Genomic DNA, 23,177 nt, shown 5'->3' on the forward strand with positions numbered 1-23,177 from the left:
AATTTTATAGTGGAAAGGTCCTTCAAAAAATCCTTAAAACTCCAGATTTATGTTTCCGAAAATCTTTGGCAAAACATTCTTTAAAAATTCACATTGAGATAAAAAATCTTAAAATCGGAGGTCCTTTGAAAAAAAAATTAAAAAGACACGTTGGAAAAGATATACTTTGAAATTCCTAATCCTTTTCCTTTTAAAATCCACGTCAGAGGTCCTTTTAATACATTTTTATAAAAGTTCACGTCGTAGGTCCTTATGCTTATAAAATCCACGTAATGGTCTTTGAAATACACCTTTATAAAAATTGAAGTCTCAGGTCCTTATCCTTATAAAATCCACTCTAAGGTCATAATCCATATAAAATCCTGGTTTAAGGCCCTTTTTCTTCTAAAATCAACATCGACGGTCTTTATCCCAAAAAAATCACGTCTACGGTTCTTATCCCTTTAAAATCTACGTCTCAGGTCCTTATCCTTATAAAAATTCACATCTAAGGTCCTTATCCCTTTAAAATCTACGTCTAAGGTCCATATCCCTTTAAAAACCACGTCTAAGGTCCTTATCCCTTTGAAACCCTCGTCTTAGGTCCTTATCCCTTTAAAAACCACGTCTAAGGTCCTTATCCCTTTAAAACCCTCGTCTAAGGTCCTTATTCCTTTAAAAACCACGTCTAAGGTCTTTATCCTTATAAACTCCACGTCTCAGGTCCTTATCCTTATAAATTCCACGTCTATGACAAGGCCCTTGAACTAAAAATTATTTTAAAATCCATGACGAAGGTCCTTGTAATAAAAATTATTTTAAAATCCACATCGAAAGTCCTTGAAATAAAAATGTTTATAAAATCCACGTCTAAGGTCCTTAAAATAAAAATTCTTCAAAACTCCACGTCTGAGATCCTTGAAATAATTTTTTTTTATAAAATCCACGTCTTAGGTCCTTAAAATAAAAATATTTATAAAATCCACGTCTTAGGTCCTTGAAATAAAAATGTTTATAAAATCCACGTCTGAGATCCTTGAAATAATTTTTATACCCTCCACCATACTATGGAGGGTATATTAATTTTGTCATTCCGTTTGTAACTCCTCGAAATATTCATGTCAGACCCAACAAAGTATATATATTCTTGATCAGCGTAAAATTCTAAGACGATTTAGCCATGTCCGTCTGTGTGTCTGTCTGTCTGTCTGTTGTAATCACGCTATCTTTCGAACAAATTGAGATAGAAGGCTAAAATTTTGCAAACATGTATTTTTTCCCAGTAGGCAGGTTAAGTTCGTAAATGGGCCATGTAGGTCCAAGTTATCATATAGCCCCCATATAACGGTACCTCCCGATATTCGGTATTTTGATGATTTTAGCGACATTATTCACCGGAATCGTTTCAAATTTGGTATTTGAAGTTCGTAATGGATACTTCATCCAAAGTCAAAGAATGAGCCATGTAGGTCCAAGTTATCATATAGCCCCCATATAACGGTACCTCCCGATATTCGGTATTTTGATGATTTTAGCGACATTATTCACCGGAATCGTTTCAAATTTGGTATTTGAAGTTCGTAATGGATACTTCATCCAAAGTCAAAGAATGAGCCATGTAGGTCCACGTCTTCATATAGCCCCCATATAACGGTACCCCCCGATATTCGGTATTTTGGTGATTTTAGCGACATTGTTTACCGGAATCGTTTCAAATTTGGTATTTGAAGTTCGTAATGGATACTTCATCCAAAGTCAAAGAATGAGCCATGTAGGTCCACGTCTTCATATAGCCCCCATATAACGGTACCCCCCGATATTCGGTATTTTAATGATTTTAGCGACGTTATTTACAGGGATTGTTTCAAATTTCGTATGTGAAGTTCGTAATGGATACTTCAGCCCATGCCAGAAAATTGTCTGTGCAGGTCCACGTCTTCGTATAGCCCCCATATAACGGTACCCCCCATATTCGGTATTTTGACGATTTTAGCTACATTATATACAGTTTTTTCTTCAAGTTTCGCATTTAAATATTGTAATGATTTATGACAAAAGTTGCCTATGCAGGCCCACGTCGTCGTATAAGCATTCGGTATTTTTAAGATTTTAACAGAATTTTTAACGGGTTTTATTTTTAGGAAATTGCCAAATTTGTACCAAATGGTGGAGGGTATTAAAAGTTCGGCCCGGCCGAACTTACAGCTTTTTTACTTGTTTTTTATAAAATCCACGTCTATGGTCCTTGAAATAAAAATATTTATAAAATCCAGGTCTAAGGTCCTTGAAATAAAAATGTTTATAAAATCCACGTCTAAGGTCCTCGAAATAAAATTTCTTAAGAAATCCACATCTAAGGTACTTGAAACCATTTTTTTATGAAATCCACGTCTAAGTTCCTCGAAATAACAATTTTTTTAAAATCACGTCTAAGGGCCTTGAAATAAAATTTTTTATAAAATCCACGTCTAAGTTCCATGAAATAAAAATGTTCATAAAATGTCGTCTAAGGTCCGTGAAATAGAAATATTTATAAAATCCTTGAAATTAAAATTCTTATAAAATCCTGGTATGGTGCCCAAGGTCCTTGAAATAATTTTTCTTATTTTTTTTAATTTATGCCCAACACATGCCATGTATGTGTGCCATGGAATTTTTTCTATTCTCAGCCTTTTCCGTCACTCAAGCAACGTTGCCATAGCATTCCCACCAATGAATCAAGCTGGATTTTAATTACTTATTTTAAAATATATATTTTTCAAATTGAAATCATGAAGAATATAATCAGATCTGTTTTTTTTTTTTTTCGAAATACAACACCTACTTTTCCGCACTGACTGATGGAAAGTTTGCTGTTCCATGACTTTACGTATAGTTTTCGAATGTAATCACACATTTAATTAAATAATATTTTCCACATAGAGTTTTTTTATTTCACTGTCACATATCGTAATACAACCACAATGTTAGCACTCACTCCCCTCTCTCTCTCTGGCACTCTCAACACGATGCCACGATTGAAAAACGCCAAGTTAACTTTTGCTGTTGACAAAAGCGTCTGACTTTAATGAGCAAATTTTAAACTACAAGTAAATCAGCACACAGAAAACGGAAAACTTTACCTTTGAGTTAAAACAAATATGAACAAGGATAAAACACACACACACATGCATGTGTGTATGTGAGTACAGGTCCTTATTGCACAGATAACAAATAGCCAGGCTATCAATGTGTGTATGCGAGTATGCCACTCCATCCATGGATGTTGTCGCATGTCTCCATTTAATTTGTTCGCTATGAATTACAAATGAATGACAAACAATAATACCGCACCGAATTCCTACACTTACCAAGTCAATCATCAACACCTGTCCTCCTTTCCCTCACTGATTTTGACCTCTTTTTTGTGGTCTCGTATTAATGAACGCCCACGCATTGTGGGCAAATGCAATTGGATTCTCAAACCCTTGTCAATACCAGAAAAGAAAACCTTATTTGTCTTATTTTCATTTATTCAATATCTCATTATTAATTTAAAAATATATCCCGCAAGGGCTTCAGCGAAAAAAAAAAACAGCAACAACAATATTTATATGTCATGTAAATAATAATATTCAATACAAAACTCCCCTCCTTTAATACAAACACATACACACACGCTTTGATTTCTTCAACCGCAAAGATCCGGCAAACCCTTGGCACGATTTGGTGCATCAAATTGCAGCAAAACCAATTCGTAGGTCACTATGGTGCCGGCCATCTGAAAAACAAAACAGAAATATATTTTTTATGACCCCAAGTTTTAAGTTTCGGATACTTAGATTTTAAAATAATTTTTTTAAATTCAAAAATTTTTTTAAATTGAAATCTCGAATAAAAGTTGCGAATTCTTAAAAAAAAATCGGGAAAAAATATGTTTTTGATTTCAAAATATAAGATGTTAAAATATGAAATAATAAAGTCCGGTATTTTATTTTGGTTCAGCTCAAGTGGACGCTAGAGCCCACGAAGGCTTACATGTGTCAAGACTGTCAAGTCAAATTTAATTTCCCAACTCTTCGTACAGCCCAAAACCAGCTCGATCTTTCCAAACACCTCCTCCATATCTGAATCCCAAATATCAACAGAGACCTTAATTTCCAATTTGTGATTCCAACATCCCTTCACCCTCTACCAAATTTACTGCTTCCTCAAATACAAAAGGGGTACCACGCCTATCGCTGGGATGTCCCTAAAAAAATTTTAAAAATTGCTGGTATGGCCCTTGAAAAAAAAATATTTAAAAAATCCACGCCTATTGCTGGTATGGCCCTTGAAAAAAAAATTTAAAAATCCACCAATATTGCTGGGATGACCCTTAAAAACAAAAATATTTAAAAAATCCACGCCTATTGCTGGGATGGCCCTTGAAAAAAATATTTAAAAAATCCACGCCTATTGCTGGGATGGCCCTTGAAAAAAATATTTAAAAAATCCACGCCCATTGCTGGGATGACCCTTAAAAACAAAAATATTTAAAAAATCCACGCCTATTGCTGGGATGGCCCTTGAAAAAAATATTTAAAAAATCCACGCCTATTGCTGTGATGGCCCTTGAAAAAAATATTTAAAAAATCCACGCCCATTGCTGGGATGGCCCTTGAAAAAAAAATATTTAAAAAATCCACGCCTATTGCTGGGATGGCCCTTGAAAAAAAATATTTAAAAAATCCACGCCTACTGCTAGGATGACCCTTAAAAACAAAAATATTTAAAAAATCCACGGCTATTGCTAGGATGGCCCTTGAAAAAAAATATTTAAAAAATCCACGCCTATTGCTGGGATGGCCCTTGAAAAAAAATATTTAAAAAATCCACGCCTATTGCTGGGATGGCCCTTGAAAAAAAATATTTAAAAAATCCACCCCTATTGCTGGGATGGCCCTTGAAAAAAAATATTTAAAAAATCCACGCCTATTGCTGGGATGGCCCTTGAAAAAAAATATTTAAAAAATCCACGCCTATTGCTGGGATGGCCCTTGAAAAAAAATATTTAAAAAATCCACGCCTATTGCTGGGATGGCCCTTGAAAAAAAATATTTAAAAAATCCACGCCAATTGCTGGGATGGCCCTTGAAAAAAAAATATTTAAAAAACCCACGCCTATTGCTGGGATGGCCCTTGAAAAAAAATATTTAAAAAATCCACGCCTATTGCTGGGATGGCCCTTGAAAAAGAAAAATATTTTAAAAATCCACGCCTATTGCTGGAATGGCCCTTGAAAAAAAAATTTAAAAAATCCACGCCTATTGCTGGGATGGCCCTTGAAAAAAAAATATTTAAAAAATCCACGCCTATTGCTGGGATGGCCCTTGAAAAAAAATATTTAAAAAATCCACGCCTATTGCTGGGATGGCCCTTGAAAAAAAATATTTTAAAAATCCACGCCTATTGCTGGGATGGCCCTTGAAAAAAAATATTTAAAAAATCTACGACTATTGCTGGGATGGCCCTTGAAAAAAAAATTTTAAAAATCCACGCCTATTGCTGGGATGGCCCTTGAAAAAAAAAATATTGAAAAAATCTACGACTATTGCTGGGATGGCCCTTGAAAAAAAATTTTAAAAATCCACGCCTATTGCTGGGATGGCCCTTGAAAAAAAAATATTTAAAAAATCCACGCCTATTGCTGGGATGGCCCTTGAAAAAAAATATTTAAAAAATCCACGTCTATTGCTGGGATGGCCCTTGAAAAAAAAAATATTTAAAAAATCCACGCCTATTACTTGAAAAAAAAATATTTAAAAAATCCACGCCTATTACTTGAAAAAAAAATATTTAAAAAATCCACACCTATTACTTGAAAAAAAATATTTAAAAAATCCACGCCTATTACTTGAAAAAAAAAAATATTTAAAAAATCCACGCCTATTACTTGAAAAAAAAAATATTTAAAAAATCCACGCCTATTGCTGGGATGGCCCTTGAAAAAAAATATTTAAAAAATCCACGCCTATTGCTGGGATGGCCCTTAAAAAAATATTTATACCTTACCCCAAATAATAGGCGACGGGTCAAAAAGTAGAACTTTTTACCCGACAATGCCACCGTCTGGGTTGTCATTTGAAAAATTAAACGTTCCACCTAAAAAGAAAACAAAATCCCGCTTTTATAATGCACACATGCCTCCACACTCACATACTTACCTCAACACACCACGTGCGACTGGAGACGCGACGCAGCACAGCCAGGCCACCTTTGGACTCATCATTTATCGATGCTGCCGAAAGGAAGGCAAATGCGGTGCGGCCAATCAAATACAACAAAGAATACCAAAAGTAAATGTAATTGATGGGCCAGCGGAGTTTACTTTAAAAGAGAGGGGGAGAGAGAGTGCAGGGGAGAGAAATTCAATTGAATCCTTTTTGGCCTTGCGAACAATTGACAACCACCTCCATACTTACTTGAACACATTCAACAATTGATAACAAACGAAATACAAATTGTTGATACACGACAGCAAAATTATACCCGACAAATCCTCGTCGACACAATCGAGCAGTTCACACAATTTCACATAATGTTCACGTATTTCGATGAACACCGTTTCGGGTACTTCCTGCCGCAAAATCCGTTGAGAAAAAAAAACAAGAGGAAACAATAGAAATTCAATTCTTGGGAGTTTAGTTGTTGGTAATCGCAAATGGGAAGGAAGTTATTGGGGAGAAAATTTTATCCCAAGAATTGACTGCCCCCAAAATTGACAACGATTTTCAATTTTCATTTCGAGAGAGTCTAGACATGACAAATTGAAGAGTTGTCTCCTTTTTTTGTTCGATTTGCCGCCCAGCAATTTAGAGGTGCGAAAATTGTTTCACGTGCCAACTCACCTTGTTAGCCAATTTATTTATACGTGTTGTTATTTGCTCGAAACGATAGGCAATGCCCTTGCTAATCATCATTATGAACATGTCCATGTAGTTCCAGATAAAGGTGCACAGGCCATTGACAATCTGAAAAATAAGAGCATTTTTAAAGAAAGTTATTGGGAAAATTTCTTAAAAATAAAATAAGATCCTTGAAATAAAAATTCTTCTAAAATACACGTCTAAGATCCTTGAAATAAAAATGTTTATGAAATTCACGTCTAAGGTCCTTGAAATAAAAAAAAATAGAAAATCCAGGTCTAAGGTCCTTGAAATAAAAAATGTAGAAAATCCACGTCTAAGGTCCTTGATATAAAAAAAATTAGAAAATCCATGTCTAAGGTCCATGAAATAAAAATACTTATAAAATCCTCACCTAAGTTCCTTGAAATAGAGAAAATTTATAAAATTTACGACTAAGGTCCTTAAAATAAAAATTCTTGTAAAACCACGTCTAAAGACCTTGAAATAAAAATTCTTTTAAAATCCACGTCCAAGGACCTTGAAATAAAAATTCGTCAAACCGAAGTCTGATGTCTTTCAATTAAAAATACTTATAAAATCAACGTCTAAGGTTCTTGAATTTAAAATTCTTCAAAATTCCATAATAAGGTCCATAAATTAAAAATTTTTAAAAAAGTTACGTCTAAGGTTCTTGAAATATTTTTTTTTTAATTAATTTTCGTCTAAGGTCCCTAAATAAAATTCTTACAAATTCCACATTTTTATCCTTGAATTAAAAGTTCTGATAAAATTTACGACTAAAATCCTTGAAATAAAAATTCTCCAAAAATCCACGTCTAAGGTCCTTGAAATAAAAATTCTTCAAAACCCTACGTCTAAAGTCCTTGAAATAAAATTCTCACAAAATTCACGTCTAAGGCCCTTAAAATAAAAATGTTTATGAAATTCTCGCCTAAGGTCCTTTAAATAAAAATTCTTATAAAATTTACGTCTAAGGTCCTTGAAATAAAAATTCTTATAAAATTTACGTCCTTGAAGCAAAATTTAAGGTCCTTGAAGCAAAAATTCTTCAAAAATCCACGTCTAAGGTCCTTGAAATAAAAATTCTTCAAAAATCCACGTCTGGAGTCCTTGAAATAAAAATTCTTATAAAATCCACGTCTAAGGTCCTTAAAATAAAAATTCTTCAAAAATACACTTTTAAGGTCCTTGAAATTAAAAATTCGTATAAAATCCACGTCTAAGGTCCTCCAAATAAAAATTCTTATAAAATCCACGTCTAAGGTCCTTGAAATAAAAATTATTATAAGCTCCACGTCTAAGGTTCTTGAAATAAAAATTGTCATTAAATCCACGTCCAAGGACCTTGAAATAAAAATTCGTATAAAATCCACGTCTAAGGCCCTTGAAATAAATTTGTTTATAAAAACAACGTCTAAGGTCCTTGTATTAAAAAAATTTTTATGAAATTCACGTCTAAGGTCCTTGAAATAGAAATTATTAAAAAATCCACGCATTAGGTCATTGAAATGTTTTTTTTTTTTTTTTTTTTAAATCCACATCTAAGGTCCGTAAAATAAAAAAAAAAATATAAAATCCAAGTCTAAGGTTCCTTGAAATGAAATTTCTACAAAAATCCACGTTCCTTGAAAAATATTCCTTTAGAAATCCACGTTTATTGGTCTTTTGGTCCTTGAAAAATATTCCTTTAGAAATCCACGTTTATTGGTCTTTTGGTCCTTGAAAAATATTCCTTTAAAAATCCACGTTTATTGGTCTTTTGGTCCTTGAAAAATATTCCTTTAAAAATCCACGTTTATTGGTCTTTTGGTCCTTGAAAAATATTCCTTTAAAAATCCACGTTTATTGGTCTTTTGGTCCTTGAAAAATATTCCTTTAAAAATCCACGTTTATTGGTCTTTTGGTCCTTGAAAAATATTCCTTTAAAAATCCACGTTTATTGGTCTTTTGGTCCTTGAAAAATATTCCTTTAAAAATCCACGTTTATTGGTCTTTTGGTCCTTGAAAATATTCCTTTAAAAATCCACGTTTATTGGTCTTTTGGTCCTTGAAAAATATTCCTTTAAAAATCCACGTTTATTGGTCTTTTGGTCCTTGAAAAATATTCCTTTAAAAATCCACGTTTATTGGTCTTTTGGTCCTTGAAAAATATTCCTTTAAAAATCCACGTTTCTTGGTCTTTTGGTCCTTGAAAAATATTCCTTTAAAAATCCACGTTTATTGGTCTTTTGGTCCTTGAAAAATATTCCTTTAAAAACCACGTTTCTTGGTCTTTTGGTCCTTGAAAAATATTCCTTTAAAAATCCAGGTTATTGATCTTTTGGTCCTTGAAAAATATTCCTTTAAAAACCCAGGTTTATTGATCTTTTGGTCCTTGAAAAATATTCCTTTAAAAACCACGTTTATTGATCTTTTGGTCCTTGAAAAATATTCCTTTAAAAATCCAGGTTTATTGATCTTTTGGTCCTTGAAAAATATTCCTTTAAAAATCCACGTTTATTGGTCTTTTGGTCCTTGAAGAATATTCCTTTAAAAATCCACGTTTATTGGTCTTTTGGTCCTTGAAAAATATTCCTTTAAAAATCCACGTTTATTGGTCTTTTGGTCCTTGAAAAATATTCCTTTAAAAATCCACGTATATGGGTCTCTTGGTCCTTAAAAAATATTCCTTTAAAAATCCACGTATATAGGTCTCTTGGTCCTTAAAAAATATTCCTTTAAAAATCCCCATTTATGGGTCTTTTGGTCCTTAAAAATATTCCTTTAAAAATCCACGTTTCTTGGTCTTTTGGTCCTTGAAAAATATTCCTTTAAAAATCCACGTATATGGGTCTCTTGGTCCTTAAAAAATATTCCTTTAAAAATCCCCATTTATGGGTCTTTTGGTCCTTAAAAAATATTCCTTTAAAAATCCACGTTTATTGGTCTTTTGGTCCTTAAAAAATATTCCTTTAAAAATCCACGTATATGGGTCTCTTGGTCCTTAAAAAATATTCCTTTAAAAATCCCCATTTATGGGTCTTTTGGTCCTTAAAAATATTCCTTTAAAAATCCACGTTTATTGGTCTTTTGGTCCTTAAAAATATTCCTTTAAAAATCCCCATTTATGGGTCTTTTGGTCCTTAAAAAATATTCCTTTAAAAATCCACGTTTATTGGTCTTTTGGTCCTTGAAAAATATTCCTTTAAAAATCCACGTATATGGGTCTCTTGGTCCTTAAAAATATTCCTTTAAAAATCCCCATTTATGGGTCTTTTGGTCCTTAAAAAATATTCCTTTAAAAATCCCCATTTATGGGTCTTTTGGTCCTTAAAAAATATTCCTTTAAAAATCCACGTTTATTGGTCTTTTGGTCCTTGAAAAATATTCCTTTAAAAATCCACGTTTATTGGTCCTTGAAAAATATTCCTTTAAAAATCCACGTTTATTGGTCCTTGAAAAATATTCCTTTAAAAATCCACGTTTATTGGTCTTTTGGTCCTTGAAAAATATTCCTTTAAAAATCCACGTTTATTGGTCCTTGAAAAATATTCCTTTAAAAATCCACGTTTATTGGTCTTTTGGTCCTTGAAAAATATTCCTTTAAAAATCCACGTTATTGGTCCTTAAAAAATATTCCTTTAAAAATCCACGTTTATTGGTCTTTTGGTCCTTAAAAAATATTCCTTTAAAAATCCCCATTTATGGGTCTTTTGGTCCTTAAAAAATATTCCTTTAAAAATCCACGTTTATTGGTCTTTTGGTCCTTGAAAAATATTCCTTTAAAAATCCACGTATATGGGTCTCTTGGTCCTTAAAAAATATTCCTTTAAAAATCCCCATTTATGGGTCTTTTGGTCCTTAAAAAATATTCCTTTAAAAATCCCCATTTATGGGTCTTTTGGTCCTTAAAAAATATTCCTTTAAAAATCCACGTTTATTGGTCTTTTGGTCCTTGAAAAATATTCCTTTAAAAATCCACGTTTATTGGTCCTTGAAAAATATTCCTTTAAAAATCCACGTTTATTGGTCTTTTGGTCCTTGAAAAATATTCCTTTAAAAATCCACGTTTATTGGTCCTTGAAAAATATTCCTTTAAAATCCACGTTTATTGGTCTTTTGGTCCTTGAAAAATATTCCTTTAAAAATCCACGTTTATTGGTCCTTGAAAAATATTCCTTTAAAAATCCACGTTTATTGGTCCTTGAAAATATTCCTTTAAAAATCCACGTTTATTGGTCTTTTGGTCCTTGAAAAATATTCCTTTAAAAATCCACGTTTATTGGTCCTTAAAAAATATTCCTTTAAAAATCCACGTTTATTGGTCTTTTGGTCCTTGAAAAATATTCCTTTAAAAATCCACGTATATGGGTCTCTTGGTCCTTAAAAAATATTCCTTTAAAAATCCCCATTTATGGGTCTTTTGGTCCTTAAAAAATATTCCTTTAAAAATCCACGTTTATTGGTCTTTTGGTCCTTGAAAAATATTCCTTTAAAAATCCACGTTTATTGGTCCTTGAAAAATATTCCTTTAAAAATCCACGTTTATTGGTCTTTCGGTCCTTGGAAAAAATATTTTTCAAAAAACCACGTTTATTGGTCTTTTGGTCCTTGAAAAATATTCCTTTAAAAATCCACGTTTCTTGGTCTTTTGGTCCTTGAAAAATATTCCTTTAAAAATCCAGGTTTATTGATCTTTTGGTCCTTGAAAAATATTCCTTTAAAAAACCACGTTTATTGGTCTTTTGGTCCTTGAAAAATATTCCTTTAAAAATCCAGGTTTATTGATCTTTTGGTCCTTGAAAAATATTCCTTTAAAAAACCACGTTTATTGGTCTTTTGGTCCTTGAAAAATATTCCTTTAAAAATCCAGGTTTATTGATCTTTTGGTCCTTTAAAAATAATTTCTTTTAAAAATCCACGTTTATTGGTCTTTTGGTCCTTGAAAAATATTCCTTTAAAAATCCACGTTTATTGGTCTTTTGGTCCTTGAAAAATATTCCTTTAAAAATCCACTTTTATTGCTCAGAAGGTCCTTGAAGAATAATCTTTAAAAATCCAATTTTATTGGTCTTTTGGTCCTTTTCACGTTTATTGATCTTTGAAATAATATCTTTAAAAAATCTAAGGACTGAAAAGTACTTACCAAAATAAAAACCCCAATAAACATGTTGTGTGGTAGAATCTGAAAAACGTAATCATAATTTTTTAGAATATAATTATTGAATGAAATATCCGCTGTGGCGTTGATCAGCGGAGCACAGGTCTCTTGAGTTCGTTTAAAGGAGAAAACTGCTGATGCCAAATAGAGGCCATGTTCAGCTGAAAAGGGGGAAAATTACATTTTTAAAACCATTTATTCGAACAATTATGCAATCAACCTACCAACCGACATCAAAATAATAACCGTGGCCGCCAGTCGTATCCGAAAGGCCAGATTCCTCTTGGGCATCTCATAGGGCTTTTGGGTAAAAATCGATTCGATGCGATACCAATAACGCATCAATCTCGGCCAGTGGGGAGCCAACAGCGCGAATAGAACACAAGAGCATTGAACACAGCCGAAAAATGCCAAACCAACTAGAAATTATGGTGAATGTGGTTAACATAGAGGGGGTATATATGGGACCTTTACTCACCAAAATTCTTCGCATTTATACCAATCTTGAGTAAGTGTTTTAATGTTGTCAGGGTTAGTATTAAATTGCAGCACATGAAGAACAATGTTATGAGTACTTGAATGGACTTTAGAGAGAATCTCAAATGTTTCGGATTTGAGCGTCGGATACCACGCACGGGTAGAATGGCAAAACATTGGCCTAGAAAGAGAACTAGAAAAAATAAAAAAACAATTTAGAGAATCTTTTGTCTTTCAAGGATCAAAGGACAAATAAACGTGGTTTTTTAAAGAGTATTTTTTCCATGGACCAAAAGACCAATAAACGTGGATTTTTAAAGAATATTTTTTCTAAGGACCAAAAGCCCAATAAACGTGGATATTTAAAAAATATTTTTTCCAAGGACCAAAAGACCAATAAACCTGGATTTTAAAAAAAAAATCCAAGGACCAACGTGGATTTTTAAAAAAATAATTTCCAAGGACCTCCAACGTGGATTTTTAAAGAATATTTTTTCTAAGGACCAAAAGACCAATAGACGTGGATTTTTAAAAAATATTTTTTCCAAGGACCAAAAGACCGATAAACGTGAATTTTTAAAAAATAATTTTTTTCCAACGGCCAGAAGACCAATAAACGTGGATTTTTACAAAATATTTTTTCCAAGGACCAAAAGACCAATAAACCTGGATATTTAAAAAATATTTTTTCCAAGGACCAAAAGACCAATAAACCTGGATTTTTAAAAAATATTTTTTTCCAAGGACCAAAATACCAATAAACCTGGATTTTTAAAAAATATATTTTCTCCAACGGCCAGAAGACCAATACACGTGGATTTTTACAAAATATTTTTTCCAAGGACCAAAAGACCAATAAACCTGGATTTTTAAAAAATATTTTTTCCTAGGACCAAAAGACCAATAAACCTGGATTTTTAAAAAATATTTTTTCCAAGGACCAAAAGACCAATAAAACTGGATTTTTAAAAAAATATTTTTTCCAAGGACCTAATGACCAATAAACGTGGATTTTTAAAGAATATTTTTTCCAAGGACCAAAAGACCAATAAACGTGGATTTTTAAAGAATATTTTTTCCAAGGACCAAAAGACCAATAAACCTGGATTTTTAAAAAATATTTTTTCCAAGGACCAAAAGACCAATAAAACTGGATTTTTAAAAAAATATTTTTTCCGAGGACCTCAAGATGGATTTTTAAAAAAATATTTTTTCCAAGGACCTAATGACCAATAAACCTGTATTTTTAAAAAAATATTTTTTCCAAGGACCAAAAGACCAATAAACGTGGATTTTTAAAAAATATTTTTTCCAAGGACCTAATGACCAATAAACCTGTATTTTTAAAAAAATATTTTTTCCAAGGATCAAAAGACCAATAAACGTGGATTTTTAAAAAATATTTTTTCAAGGACCTCAAACGTGGATTTTTAAAAAAATTTTTCCATGGACCTCAAACGTGGATTTTTAAAAAATATTTTTTCAAGGACCTCAAACGTGGATTTTTAAAAAAATTTTTCCATGGACCTCAAACGTGGATTTTTAAAAAATATTTTTTCCAAGGACCAAAAGACCAATAAACGTGGATTTTTAAAAAATATTTTTTCCAACGACCAAAAGACCAATAAACGTGGATTTTTTAAAAATTATTTTCCAAGGACCTCAAACGTGGATTTTTATAAAATATTTTTTCCAAGGACCTCAAACGTGGATTTTTTAAGAATATTTTTTTCCAAGGACATCAAACGTGGATTTTTAAAAAATTTTTTTCCAAGGACCTCCAACGTGGATTTTTAAAGAATATTTTTTCCAAGGACCTCAAACGTGGATTTTTTAAGAATATTTTTTTCCAAGGACATCAAACGTGGATTTTTAAAAAATTTTTTTCCAAGGACCTCCAACGTGGATTTTTAAAGAATATTTTTTCCAAGGACCAAAAGAACAATAACCGTGGATTTTTAAAGAATATTTTTTCCAAGGACCAAAAGAACAATAAACGTGGATTTTTAAAGAATATTTTTCAAGAGCCAAATGACAAATAAACGTGGATTTTTTAAAGAATATTTTTCAAGGACCAAATGACAAATAAACTTAGATTTTTAAAGAATATTTTTTCAAGGACCAAAAGACCAATAAACTTGGATTTTTTAAATAATATTTTTTCAAGGACCAAAAGACCAATAAACGTGGATTTTTAAAAAATATTTTTTCCAAGGACCTAATGACCAATAAACCTGTATTTTTAAAAAAATATTTTTTCCAAGGACCAAAAGACCAATAAACGTGGATTTTTGAAAAATATTTTTCCAAGGACCTCAAACGTGGATTTTTATAAAATATTTTTTCCAAGGACCTCAAACGTGGATTTTTTAAGAATATTTTTTTCCAAGGACCTCAAACGTGGATTTTTTAAGAATATTTTTTTCCAAGGACCTCCAACGTGGATTTTTAATGAAAATTTTTTCCAAGGGCCTCCAACGTGGATTTTTTAAGAATATTTGTTCCAAGGACAAAAGACCAATAAACGTGGATTTTTAAAAAAAATATTTTTTCCAAGGACCAAAAGACCAATAAACCTGGATTTTTAAAAAATATTTTTTCCAAGGACCAAAAGACCACTAAACCTGGATTTTTAAAAAATATTTTTTCCAAGGACCAAAAGACCAATAAAACTGGAATTTTAAAAAAATGTTTTTTTCCGAGGACCAATAGACCAATAAACGTGGATTTTTAAAAAATATTTTTTCCGAGGACCTCAAACGTGGATTTTTGAAAAATATTTTTTCCAAGGACCAAAAGACCAATAAACGTGGATTTTTAAAAAATATTTTTTCCAAGGACCTCAAACGTGGATTTTTGAAAAATATTTTTTCCAAGGACCTCAAACGTGGATTTTTGAAAAATATTTTTTCCAAGGACCAATAGACCAATAAACGTGGATTTTTAAAAAATATTTTTTCCAAGGACCTCAAACGTGGATTTTTGAAAAATATTTTCCAAGGACATCAAACGTGGATTTTTAAAAAATTTTTTCCAAGGACCTCAAACGTGGATTTTTAAAGAATATTTTTTCCAAGGACCAAAAGAACAATAACCGTGGATTTTTAAAGAATATTTTTTCCAAGGACCAAAAGAACAATAACCGTGGATTTTTAAAGAATATTTTTTCCAAGGACCTCAAACGTGGATTTTTAAAGAATATTTTTTCCAAGGACCTCCAACGTGGATTTTTAAAGAATATTTTTTCCAAGGACCTCCAACGTGGATTTTTAAAGAATATTTTTTCCAAGGACCTCAAACGTGGATTTTTAATAAATATTTTTCCATGGACCTCAAATGTGGATTTTTAATAAATATTTTTTCCAAGGACCTCCAACGTGGATTTTAAAGAATATTTTTTGCAAGGACCTCCAACGTGGATTTTTAATGAAAATTTTTTCCAAGGGCCTCCAACGTGGATTTTTTAAGAATATTTGTTCCAAGGACAAAAGACCAATAAACGTGGATTTTTAAAAAAAAATATTTTTTCCAAGGACCAAAAGACCAATAAACGTGGATTTTTAAAAAAAAATATTTTTTCCAAGGACCAAAAGACCAATAAACCTGGATTTTTAAAAAATATTTTTTCCAAGGACCAAAAGACCAATAAACCTGGATTTTTAAAAATATTTTTTCCAAGGACCAAAAGACCAATAAAACTGGAATTTAAAAAAAATGTTTTTTTCCGAGGACCAAAAGACCAATAAACGTGGATTTTTAAAAAATATTTTTTCCGAGGACCTCAAACGTGGATTTTTGAAAAATATTTTTTCCAAGGACCAAAAGACCAATAAACGTGGATTTTTAAAAAATATTTTTTCCAAGGACCTCAGACGTGGATTTTTGAAAAATATTTTTTCCAAGGACCAATAGACCAATAAACGTGGATTTTTAAAAAATATTTTTTCCAAGGACCTCAAACGTGGATTTTTGAAAAATATTTTTTCCAAGGACCTCAAACGTGGATTTTTGAAAAATATTTTTTCCAAGGACCAATAGACCAATAAACGTGGATTTTTAAAAAATATTTTTTCCAAGGACCTCAAACGTGGATTTTTGAAAAATATTTTTTCCAAGGACCAATAGACCAATAAACGTGGATTTTTAAAAAATATTTTTTCCAAGGACCTCAAACGTGGATTTTTAAAAAATTTTTTCCAAGGACCTCAAACGTGGATTTTTAAAAAATTTTTTCCAAGGACCTCAAACGTGGATTTTTAAAGAATATTTTTTCCAAGGACCAAAAGAACAATAACCGTGGATTTTTAAAGAATATTTTTTCCAAGGACCAAAAGAACAATAACCGTGGATTTTTAAAGAATATTTTTTCCAAGGACCTCAAACGTGGATTTTTAAAGAATATTTTTTCCAAGGACCTCCAACGTGGATTTTTAAAGAATATTTTTTCCAAGGACCTCCAACGTGGATTTTTAAAGAATATTTTTTCCAAGGACCTCCAACGTGGATTTTTAAAGAATATTTTTTCCAAGGACCTCAAACGTGGATTTTTAATAAATATTTTTCCATGGACCTCAAATGTGGATTTTTAATAAATATTTTTTCCAAGGACCTCCAACGTGGATTTTAAAGAATATTTTTTCCAAGGACCTCCAACGTGGATTTTTAAAGAATATTTTTTGCAAGGACCTCCAACGTGGATTTTTAAGGAACATTTTTTCCAAGGACCTTCAATGTGGATTTTTAAAGAATATTTTTTCCAATGACCTCCAACTTGGATTTTTAAAGAATATTTTTTCCAAGGACCTCCAACGTAGATTTTTCAAAAATATTTTTTCCAAGGACCAAAATACCAATAAATCATCAGACAAATAATCGTATATTTTTTTATGCTCTGAAAATCTCTCATACTCACTTGGACTCACAGCCTTTTGAAACGTATCATCCGTACTGTTATTATCCACTACGTCCTCCTCCTCCATCTGAGATTGCCGTTCCACAGGATAATTTTTATTCGGTTTATAAATCGAAAAAAAACTCTCATTCAAATTCATATTTTCAATTGGTGTTTGAGATTTACGTTTGCTTGGCGACTCCGCAAAATTATTCGATTCGTCTGCACTATCCCCATTCCGATCATAATTAGGCAAAGCATAGTCGTTATTCTCGCCATTTGGACTGCCTCGCACATAATTCACCTCTTCGACAATCAGAGTTTTTCCGGCCGATTTGTTGACAACATTTCGTAAAGAGAGATTTGATTTTTTCGAAAATCGATCAATGCAATTCGATTGACTCATGATGGGAGGATATTTATTCAATTTTTTCTTCTAAATATTTTTTAAATAAATTCACAAATTTCTCACGTTTTCACTCGTTTACGATTTTGCGGATAATGAAAAGGTCGTCTATGGTGTTTGCTGTTTTTATATCCTAACTGCCACCACATGACCAAGACGGGGGCGTTATTGTTTTCCCCTGCATTGCACAGACACAGAAGTGTCAACCACTCGGATGATGAATATTTTATGAGATAAGTACCGGTTAATGCGAACATAAAGTACGGTCTTTGACCAACATTCCTGTCATGCAACGCCGCCGACAATGATAATGCCGCAAAAAATGTTTTGCGAAAAAAATATTGCAAAAAGCAAATAATGACAAACAAATAAGGTGACCAGAGGGACTGGGAAGCCTTGTGTAAAGGGAAACATCGCATCACCCAAGGATATATTAGGGGCGAACAAATGGTGAGATTAGATAAGGGGAGTGGTTTTTATAAAAAGTTGAAATAAACGTGGATATTTAAAGGATATTTGTCCAAGGACCATTAGACCAATAAACGTGGATTTCTTAAAGAATATATCTGCATGGACCAAACGACAAATAAACGTGGATTTTTTAAAGAATATTTTTTAAGGACCAAACGACAAATAGACCTGATTTTTTAACGTTTCTTTTTCAAGGACCAAAAGACGTTGATTTTTAAGGAAATTTTGTATGGAACCAATAGGCGTGGATTTTTAAAGATATTTTATTTTTTCAAGGACCAATAAACTTGGATTTTTTAAAGAATGTTTTTTCAAGGACCAATAAACTTGGATTTTTTAAAAAATATTTTTTCAAGGACCCAAAGACCAAAAAACGTTGATTTTTTAAATAATATTTTTTCAAGACCCAAGGACCAATAAACATAGATTTTTTAAAGAATATATTTTTAATGACCTTCCACTCAAAAAAACGTGGATTTTTTAAAGAATATTTTTTCAAGGACCTTCCACTTAATAAACGTGGATTTTTTAATGCATATTTTTTTAAGGACCAAATAAACGTGGATTTATTAAAGGTTGCTTTTTTCAAGGTCCAAAGGACAAATAAATGTGAATTTTTTAAAGATTAATTTTTTCAAGGACCAAAGGACAAATAAACGTGGATTTTTTAAAGATTAATTTTTTCAAGGACAAATAAACCTGGATTTTTTAAAGATTAATTTTTTTCAAGGACCAAAGGACCAATAAACGTGGATTTTTTAAAGAATATTTTTTTCAAGGACCAAATAAACGTGGTTTTTTTAAAGAATATTTTTACAAGGACCCAAGGACCAATAAACGTGGATTTTTTAAAGAATATTTTTACAAGGACCCAAGGACCAATAAACGTGGATTTTTTAAAGAATATTTTTACAAGGACCCAAGGACCAATAAACGTGGATTTTTTAAAGAATATTTTTACAAGGACCCAAGGACCAATAAACGTGGATTTTTTAAAGAATATTTTTACAAGGACCCAAGGACCAATAAACCTGGATTTTTAAAAAATATTTTTTCCAAGGACCTCAAACGTGGATTTTTGAAAAATATTTTTTCCAAGGACCAAAAGACCAATAAACCTGGATTTTTAAAAAATATTTTTTCCAAGGACCAAAAGACCAATAAACCTGGATTTTTAAAAAATATTTTTTCCAAGGACCAAAAGACCGATAAACGTGGTTTTTTAAAAAATATATTTTTTCCAACGGCCAGAAGACCAATAAACGTGGATTTTACAAAATATTTTTTCCAAGGACCAAAAGACCAATAAACCTGGATTTTTAAAAAATATTTTTTCCAAGGACCAAAAGACCAATAAACCTGGATTTTTAAAAAATATTTTTTCCAAGGACCAAAAGACCAATAAACCTGGATTTTTAAAAAAAATATTTTTTCCGAGGACCTCAAGATGGATTTTTAAAAAAATATTTTTTCCATGGACCAAAAGACCAATAAACGTGGATTTTTAAAAAATATTTTTTCCAAGGACCTAATGACCAATAAACCTGTATTTTTAAAAAATATTTTTTCCAAGGACCAAAAGACCAATAAACGTGGATTTTTAAAAAATATTTTTTCCAAGGACCTCAAACGTGGATTTTTGAAAAATATTTTTTCCAAGGACCTCAAACGTGGATCTTTATAAAATATTTTTTCCAAGGACCTCAACCGTGGATTTTTAAAAAATATTTTTTCCAAGGACCTCAAACGTGGATTTTTACAGAATATTTTTTCCATGGACTTCAAACGTGGATTTTTATAAAATATTTTTTCCAAGGACCTCAAACGTGGATTTTTTATGAATATTTTTTTTCCAAGGACCTCCAACGTGGATTTTTAATGAATATTTTTTCCAAGGACCTCCAACGTGGATTTTTAATGAATATTTTTTCCAAGGACCTCCAACGTGGATTTTTAAAGAATATTTTTTCCAAGGACAAAAGACCAATAAACGTGGATTTTTAAAAAAAATATTTTTTCCAAGGACCTAAAGACCAATAAACCTGGATTTTTAAAGAATATTTTTTCCAAGGACCAAAAGACCAATAACCGTGGATTTTTAAAGAATATTTTTTCCAAGGACCAAAAGACCAATAACCGTGGATTTTTAAAGAATATTTTTTCCAAGGACCAAAAGACCAATAACCGTGGATTTTTAAAGAAAAATTTTTTTCCAAGGGCCTCAAACGTGGATTTTTAAAGAATATTTTTTCCAAGGACCTCAAATGTGGATTTTTAAAGAATATTTTTTCCAAGGACCTCAAATGTGGATTTTTAAAGAATATTTTTTCCAAGGACCTCAAACGTGGATTTTTAAAGAATATTTTTTCCACGGACCTCAAATGTGGATTTTTAAAGAATATTTTTTCCAAGGACCTCAAACGTGGATTTTTAAAGAATATTTTTTCCAAGGACCTCAAACGTGGATTTTAAAAGAATATTTTTTCCAAGGACCTCAAACGTGGATTTTAAAAGAATATTTTTTCCAAGGACCTCAAACGTGGATTTTAAAAGAATATTTTTTCCAAGGACCTCAAACGTGGACCAAAAGTCCAATAAATGTGGATTTTTAAAGAATATCTTTTCCAAGGACCTCAAACGTGGATTTTTAAAGAATATTTTTTCCAAGGTCCATAAGACCAATAAACGTGGAATTTTAAAGAATTATTTCCAAGGACCTCAAACGAGGATTTTTAAAGAATATTTTTTCCAAGGACCTCAAACGTGGTATTTTAATGTTGTAAAAATGCCTCATACTTACTTGGACTCACAGCTTTTTGAAACGTATCATCCGTACTGTTATTGTCCACCACATCCTCCTCCTCCAGCTGTGATTCCACAGGATAATTTTTATTCGGTTTATAAATCGGCGACTCCGCAAAATTATTCGATTCATCTGCACTATCCCCGTTCCGATCATAATTAGGCAAAGCGTAATCGTTATCCTCGCCATTTGGACTGCCTTGCACATAATTCACCTCTTCGACAATCAGAGTTTTCCCGACCGATTTGTTGACAACATTTCGTAAAGAGAGATTTGATTTTTTCGAAAATCGATCAATGCAATTCGATTGACTCATGATGGGAGGATAATTATTCAAGATTTTTTTCAAAATATTTTTTTAAGTAAATTCCCAAATTTCTCACGTTTTCACTCGTTTACGATTTTGCGGATAATGAAAAGGTCGTCTATGGTGTTTGCTGTTTTTATATCTTAACTGCCACCACATGACCAAGACGGGGGCGTTATTGTTTTCCTCTGCATTGCACAGACACAGAAGTGTCAACCACTCGGATGATGAATATTTTATGAGATAAGTACCGGTTAATGCGAACATAAAGTACGGTCTTTGACCAACATTCCTGTCATGCAACGCCGCCGACAATACTAATGCCGCAAAAAATGTTTTGCGAAAAAAATTTTGCAAAAAGCAAATAATGACAAACAAATAAGGTGACCAGAGGGACTGGGAAGCCTTGTGTAAAGGGAAACATCACTTTCTTAAGCAAGGATATATTATGGATGAACAAATAGTGAGATTAGGGAAGGGGAGTAGATTTGGAAAAGGACCAAATAAACGTGGATATTTAAAGAATATTTGTTTAAGGACAGTTCGACCAATAATCGAGGATTTTTTAAAGAATATTTTTACAAGGACTCAAGGACCAATAAACGTGGATTTTTTAAAGATAATTTTTTTCAAGGACCAAATAAACGTGGATTTTTTAAAGATTATTTTTTTCAAGGACCAAATAAACGTGGATTTTTTAAAGATTATTTTTCTCAAGGACCAAATAAACGTGGATTTTTTAAAGATTATTTTTTTCAAGGACCAAATAAACGTGGATTTTTTAAAGATTATTTTTTTCAAGGACCAAATAAACGTGGATTTTTTAAAGATTATTTTTTTTTTCACGTACCAAATAAACGTGAATTTTAAAAATTATTTTTTTCAAGGACCAAATAAACGTGGATTTTTTAAAGATTTTTTTTTTCAAGAACCAAATAAACGTGGATTTTTTAAAGATTATTTTTTCAAGGACCAAATAAACGTGGATTTTTTAAAGATTATTTTTTTCAAGGACCAAATAAACGTGGATTTTTTAAAGATTTTTTTTTCAAGAACCAAATAAACGTGGATTTTTTAAAGATTATTTTTTTCAAGGACCAAATAAACATGGATTTTTTAAAGATTATTTTTTTCAAGGACCAAATAAACGTGGATTTTTTAAAGATTATTTTTTTCAAGGACCAAATAAACGTGGATTTTTTAAAGATTATTTTTTTCAAGGACCAAATAAACGTGGATTTTTTAAAGATTATTTTTTTCAAGGACCAAATAAACGTGGATTTTTTAAAGATTATTTTTTTCAAGGACCAAATAAACGTGGATTTTTTAAAGATTATTTTTTTCAAGGACCAAATAAACGTGGATTTTTTAAAGATTATTTTTTTCAAGGACCAAATAAACGTGGATTTTTTAAAGATTATTTTTTTCAAGGACCAAATAAACGTGGATTTTTTAAAGATTATTTTTTTCAAGGACCAAATAAACGTGGATTTTTTAAAAATTATTTTTTTTTCACGTACCAAATAAACGTGAATTTTAAAAATTATTTTTTTCAAGGACCAAATAAACGTGGATTTTTTAAAGATTTTTTTTTCAAGAACCAAATAAACGTGGATTTTTTAAAGATTATTTTTTTCAAGGACCAAATAAACGTGGATTTTTTAAAGATTATTTTTTTCAAGGACCAAATAAACGTGGATTTTTTAAAGATTTTTTTTTCAAGAACCAAATAAACGTGGATTTTTTAAAGATTATTTTTTTCAAGGACCAAATAAACATGGATTTTTTAAAGATTATTTTTTTCAAGGACCAA

At 31.4% G+C, this 23,177-nt stretch overlaps 1 protein-coding gene across 2 annotated transcripts; it reads right to left on the reverse strand.

Annotated features, from left to right (window-relative positions):
- Window positions 1-3,500: 3,500 nt before the first annotated feature.
- Window positions 3,501-21,699, reverse strand: LOC131801210 (gustatory receptor for sugar taste 64a). 2 transcript variants are annotated; one of them, XM_059119445.1, is made up of 9 exons: window positions 21,055-21,699; window positions 12,488-12,679; window positions 12,234-12,428; window positions 11,995-12,170; window positions 6,849-6,971; window positions 6,423-6,577; window positions 6,165-6,327; window positions 6,013-6,102; window positions 3,501-3,739 (listed from the first exon to the last, which is right to left on the reverse strand). In XM_059119445.1, exons 1-9 carry the CDS (start codon window positions 21,371-21,373, stop codon window positions 3,650-3,652), a joined length of 1,503 nt encoding a protein of 500 aa, XP_058975428.1. In that variant the 5' UTR covers window positions 21,374-21,699; the 3' UTR covers window positions 3,501-3,649. The 2 variants fall into 2 exon arrangements, with proteins under 2 accessions (XP_058975428.1, XP_058975427.1); XM_059119444.1 differs by lacking the exon at window positions 21,055-21,699 and adding an exon at window positions 17,399-18,146.
- Window positions 21,700-23,177: the final 1,478 nt, after the last annotated feature.

The sequence above is a fragment of the Musca domestica genome, unplaced genomic scaffold, assembly GCF_030504385.1.
Source record: "Musca domestica strain aabys unplaced genomic scaffold, Musca_domestica.polishedcontigs.V.1.1 15, whole genome shotgun sequence".
NCBI lineage: Eukaryota > Metazoa > Arthropoda > Insecta > Diptera > Muscidae > Musca > Musca domestica.

What these genes read in the sequence shown, in the direction of transcription:
- LOC131801210 (XM_059119444.1), bottom strand. Translation starts at nt 17,783, where the DNA reads ATGAGTCAATCGAATTGCATTGATCGATTTTCGAAAAAATCAAATCTC. An exon ending in TTATTGGGGTTTTTATTTTG is followed by an intron (nt 6,972 to 11,994) that starts GTAAGTACTTTT and finishes CTTATTTTTCAG; the next exon opens with ATTGTCAATGGCCTGTGCAC. An exon ending in CAATTGTTGAATGTGTTCAA is followed by an intron (nt 6,328 to 6,422) that starts GTAAGTATGGAG and finishes TCTCTTTTAAAG; the next exon opens with TAAACTCCGCTGGCCCATCA.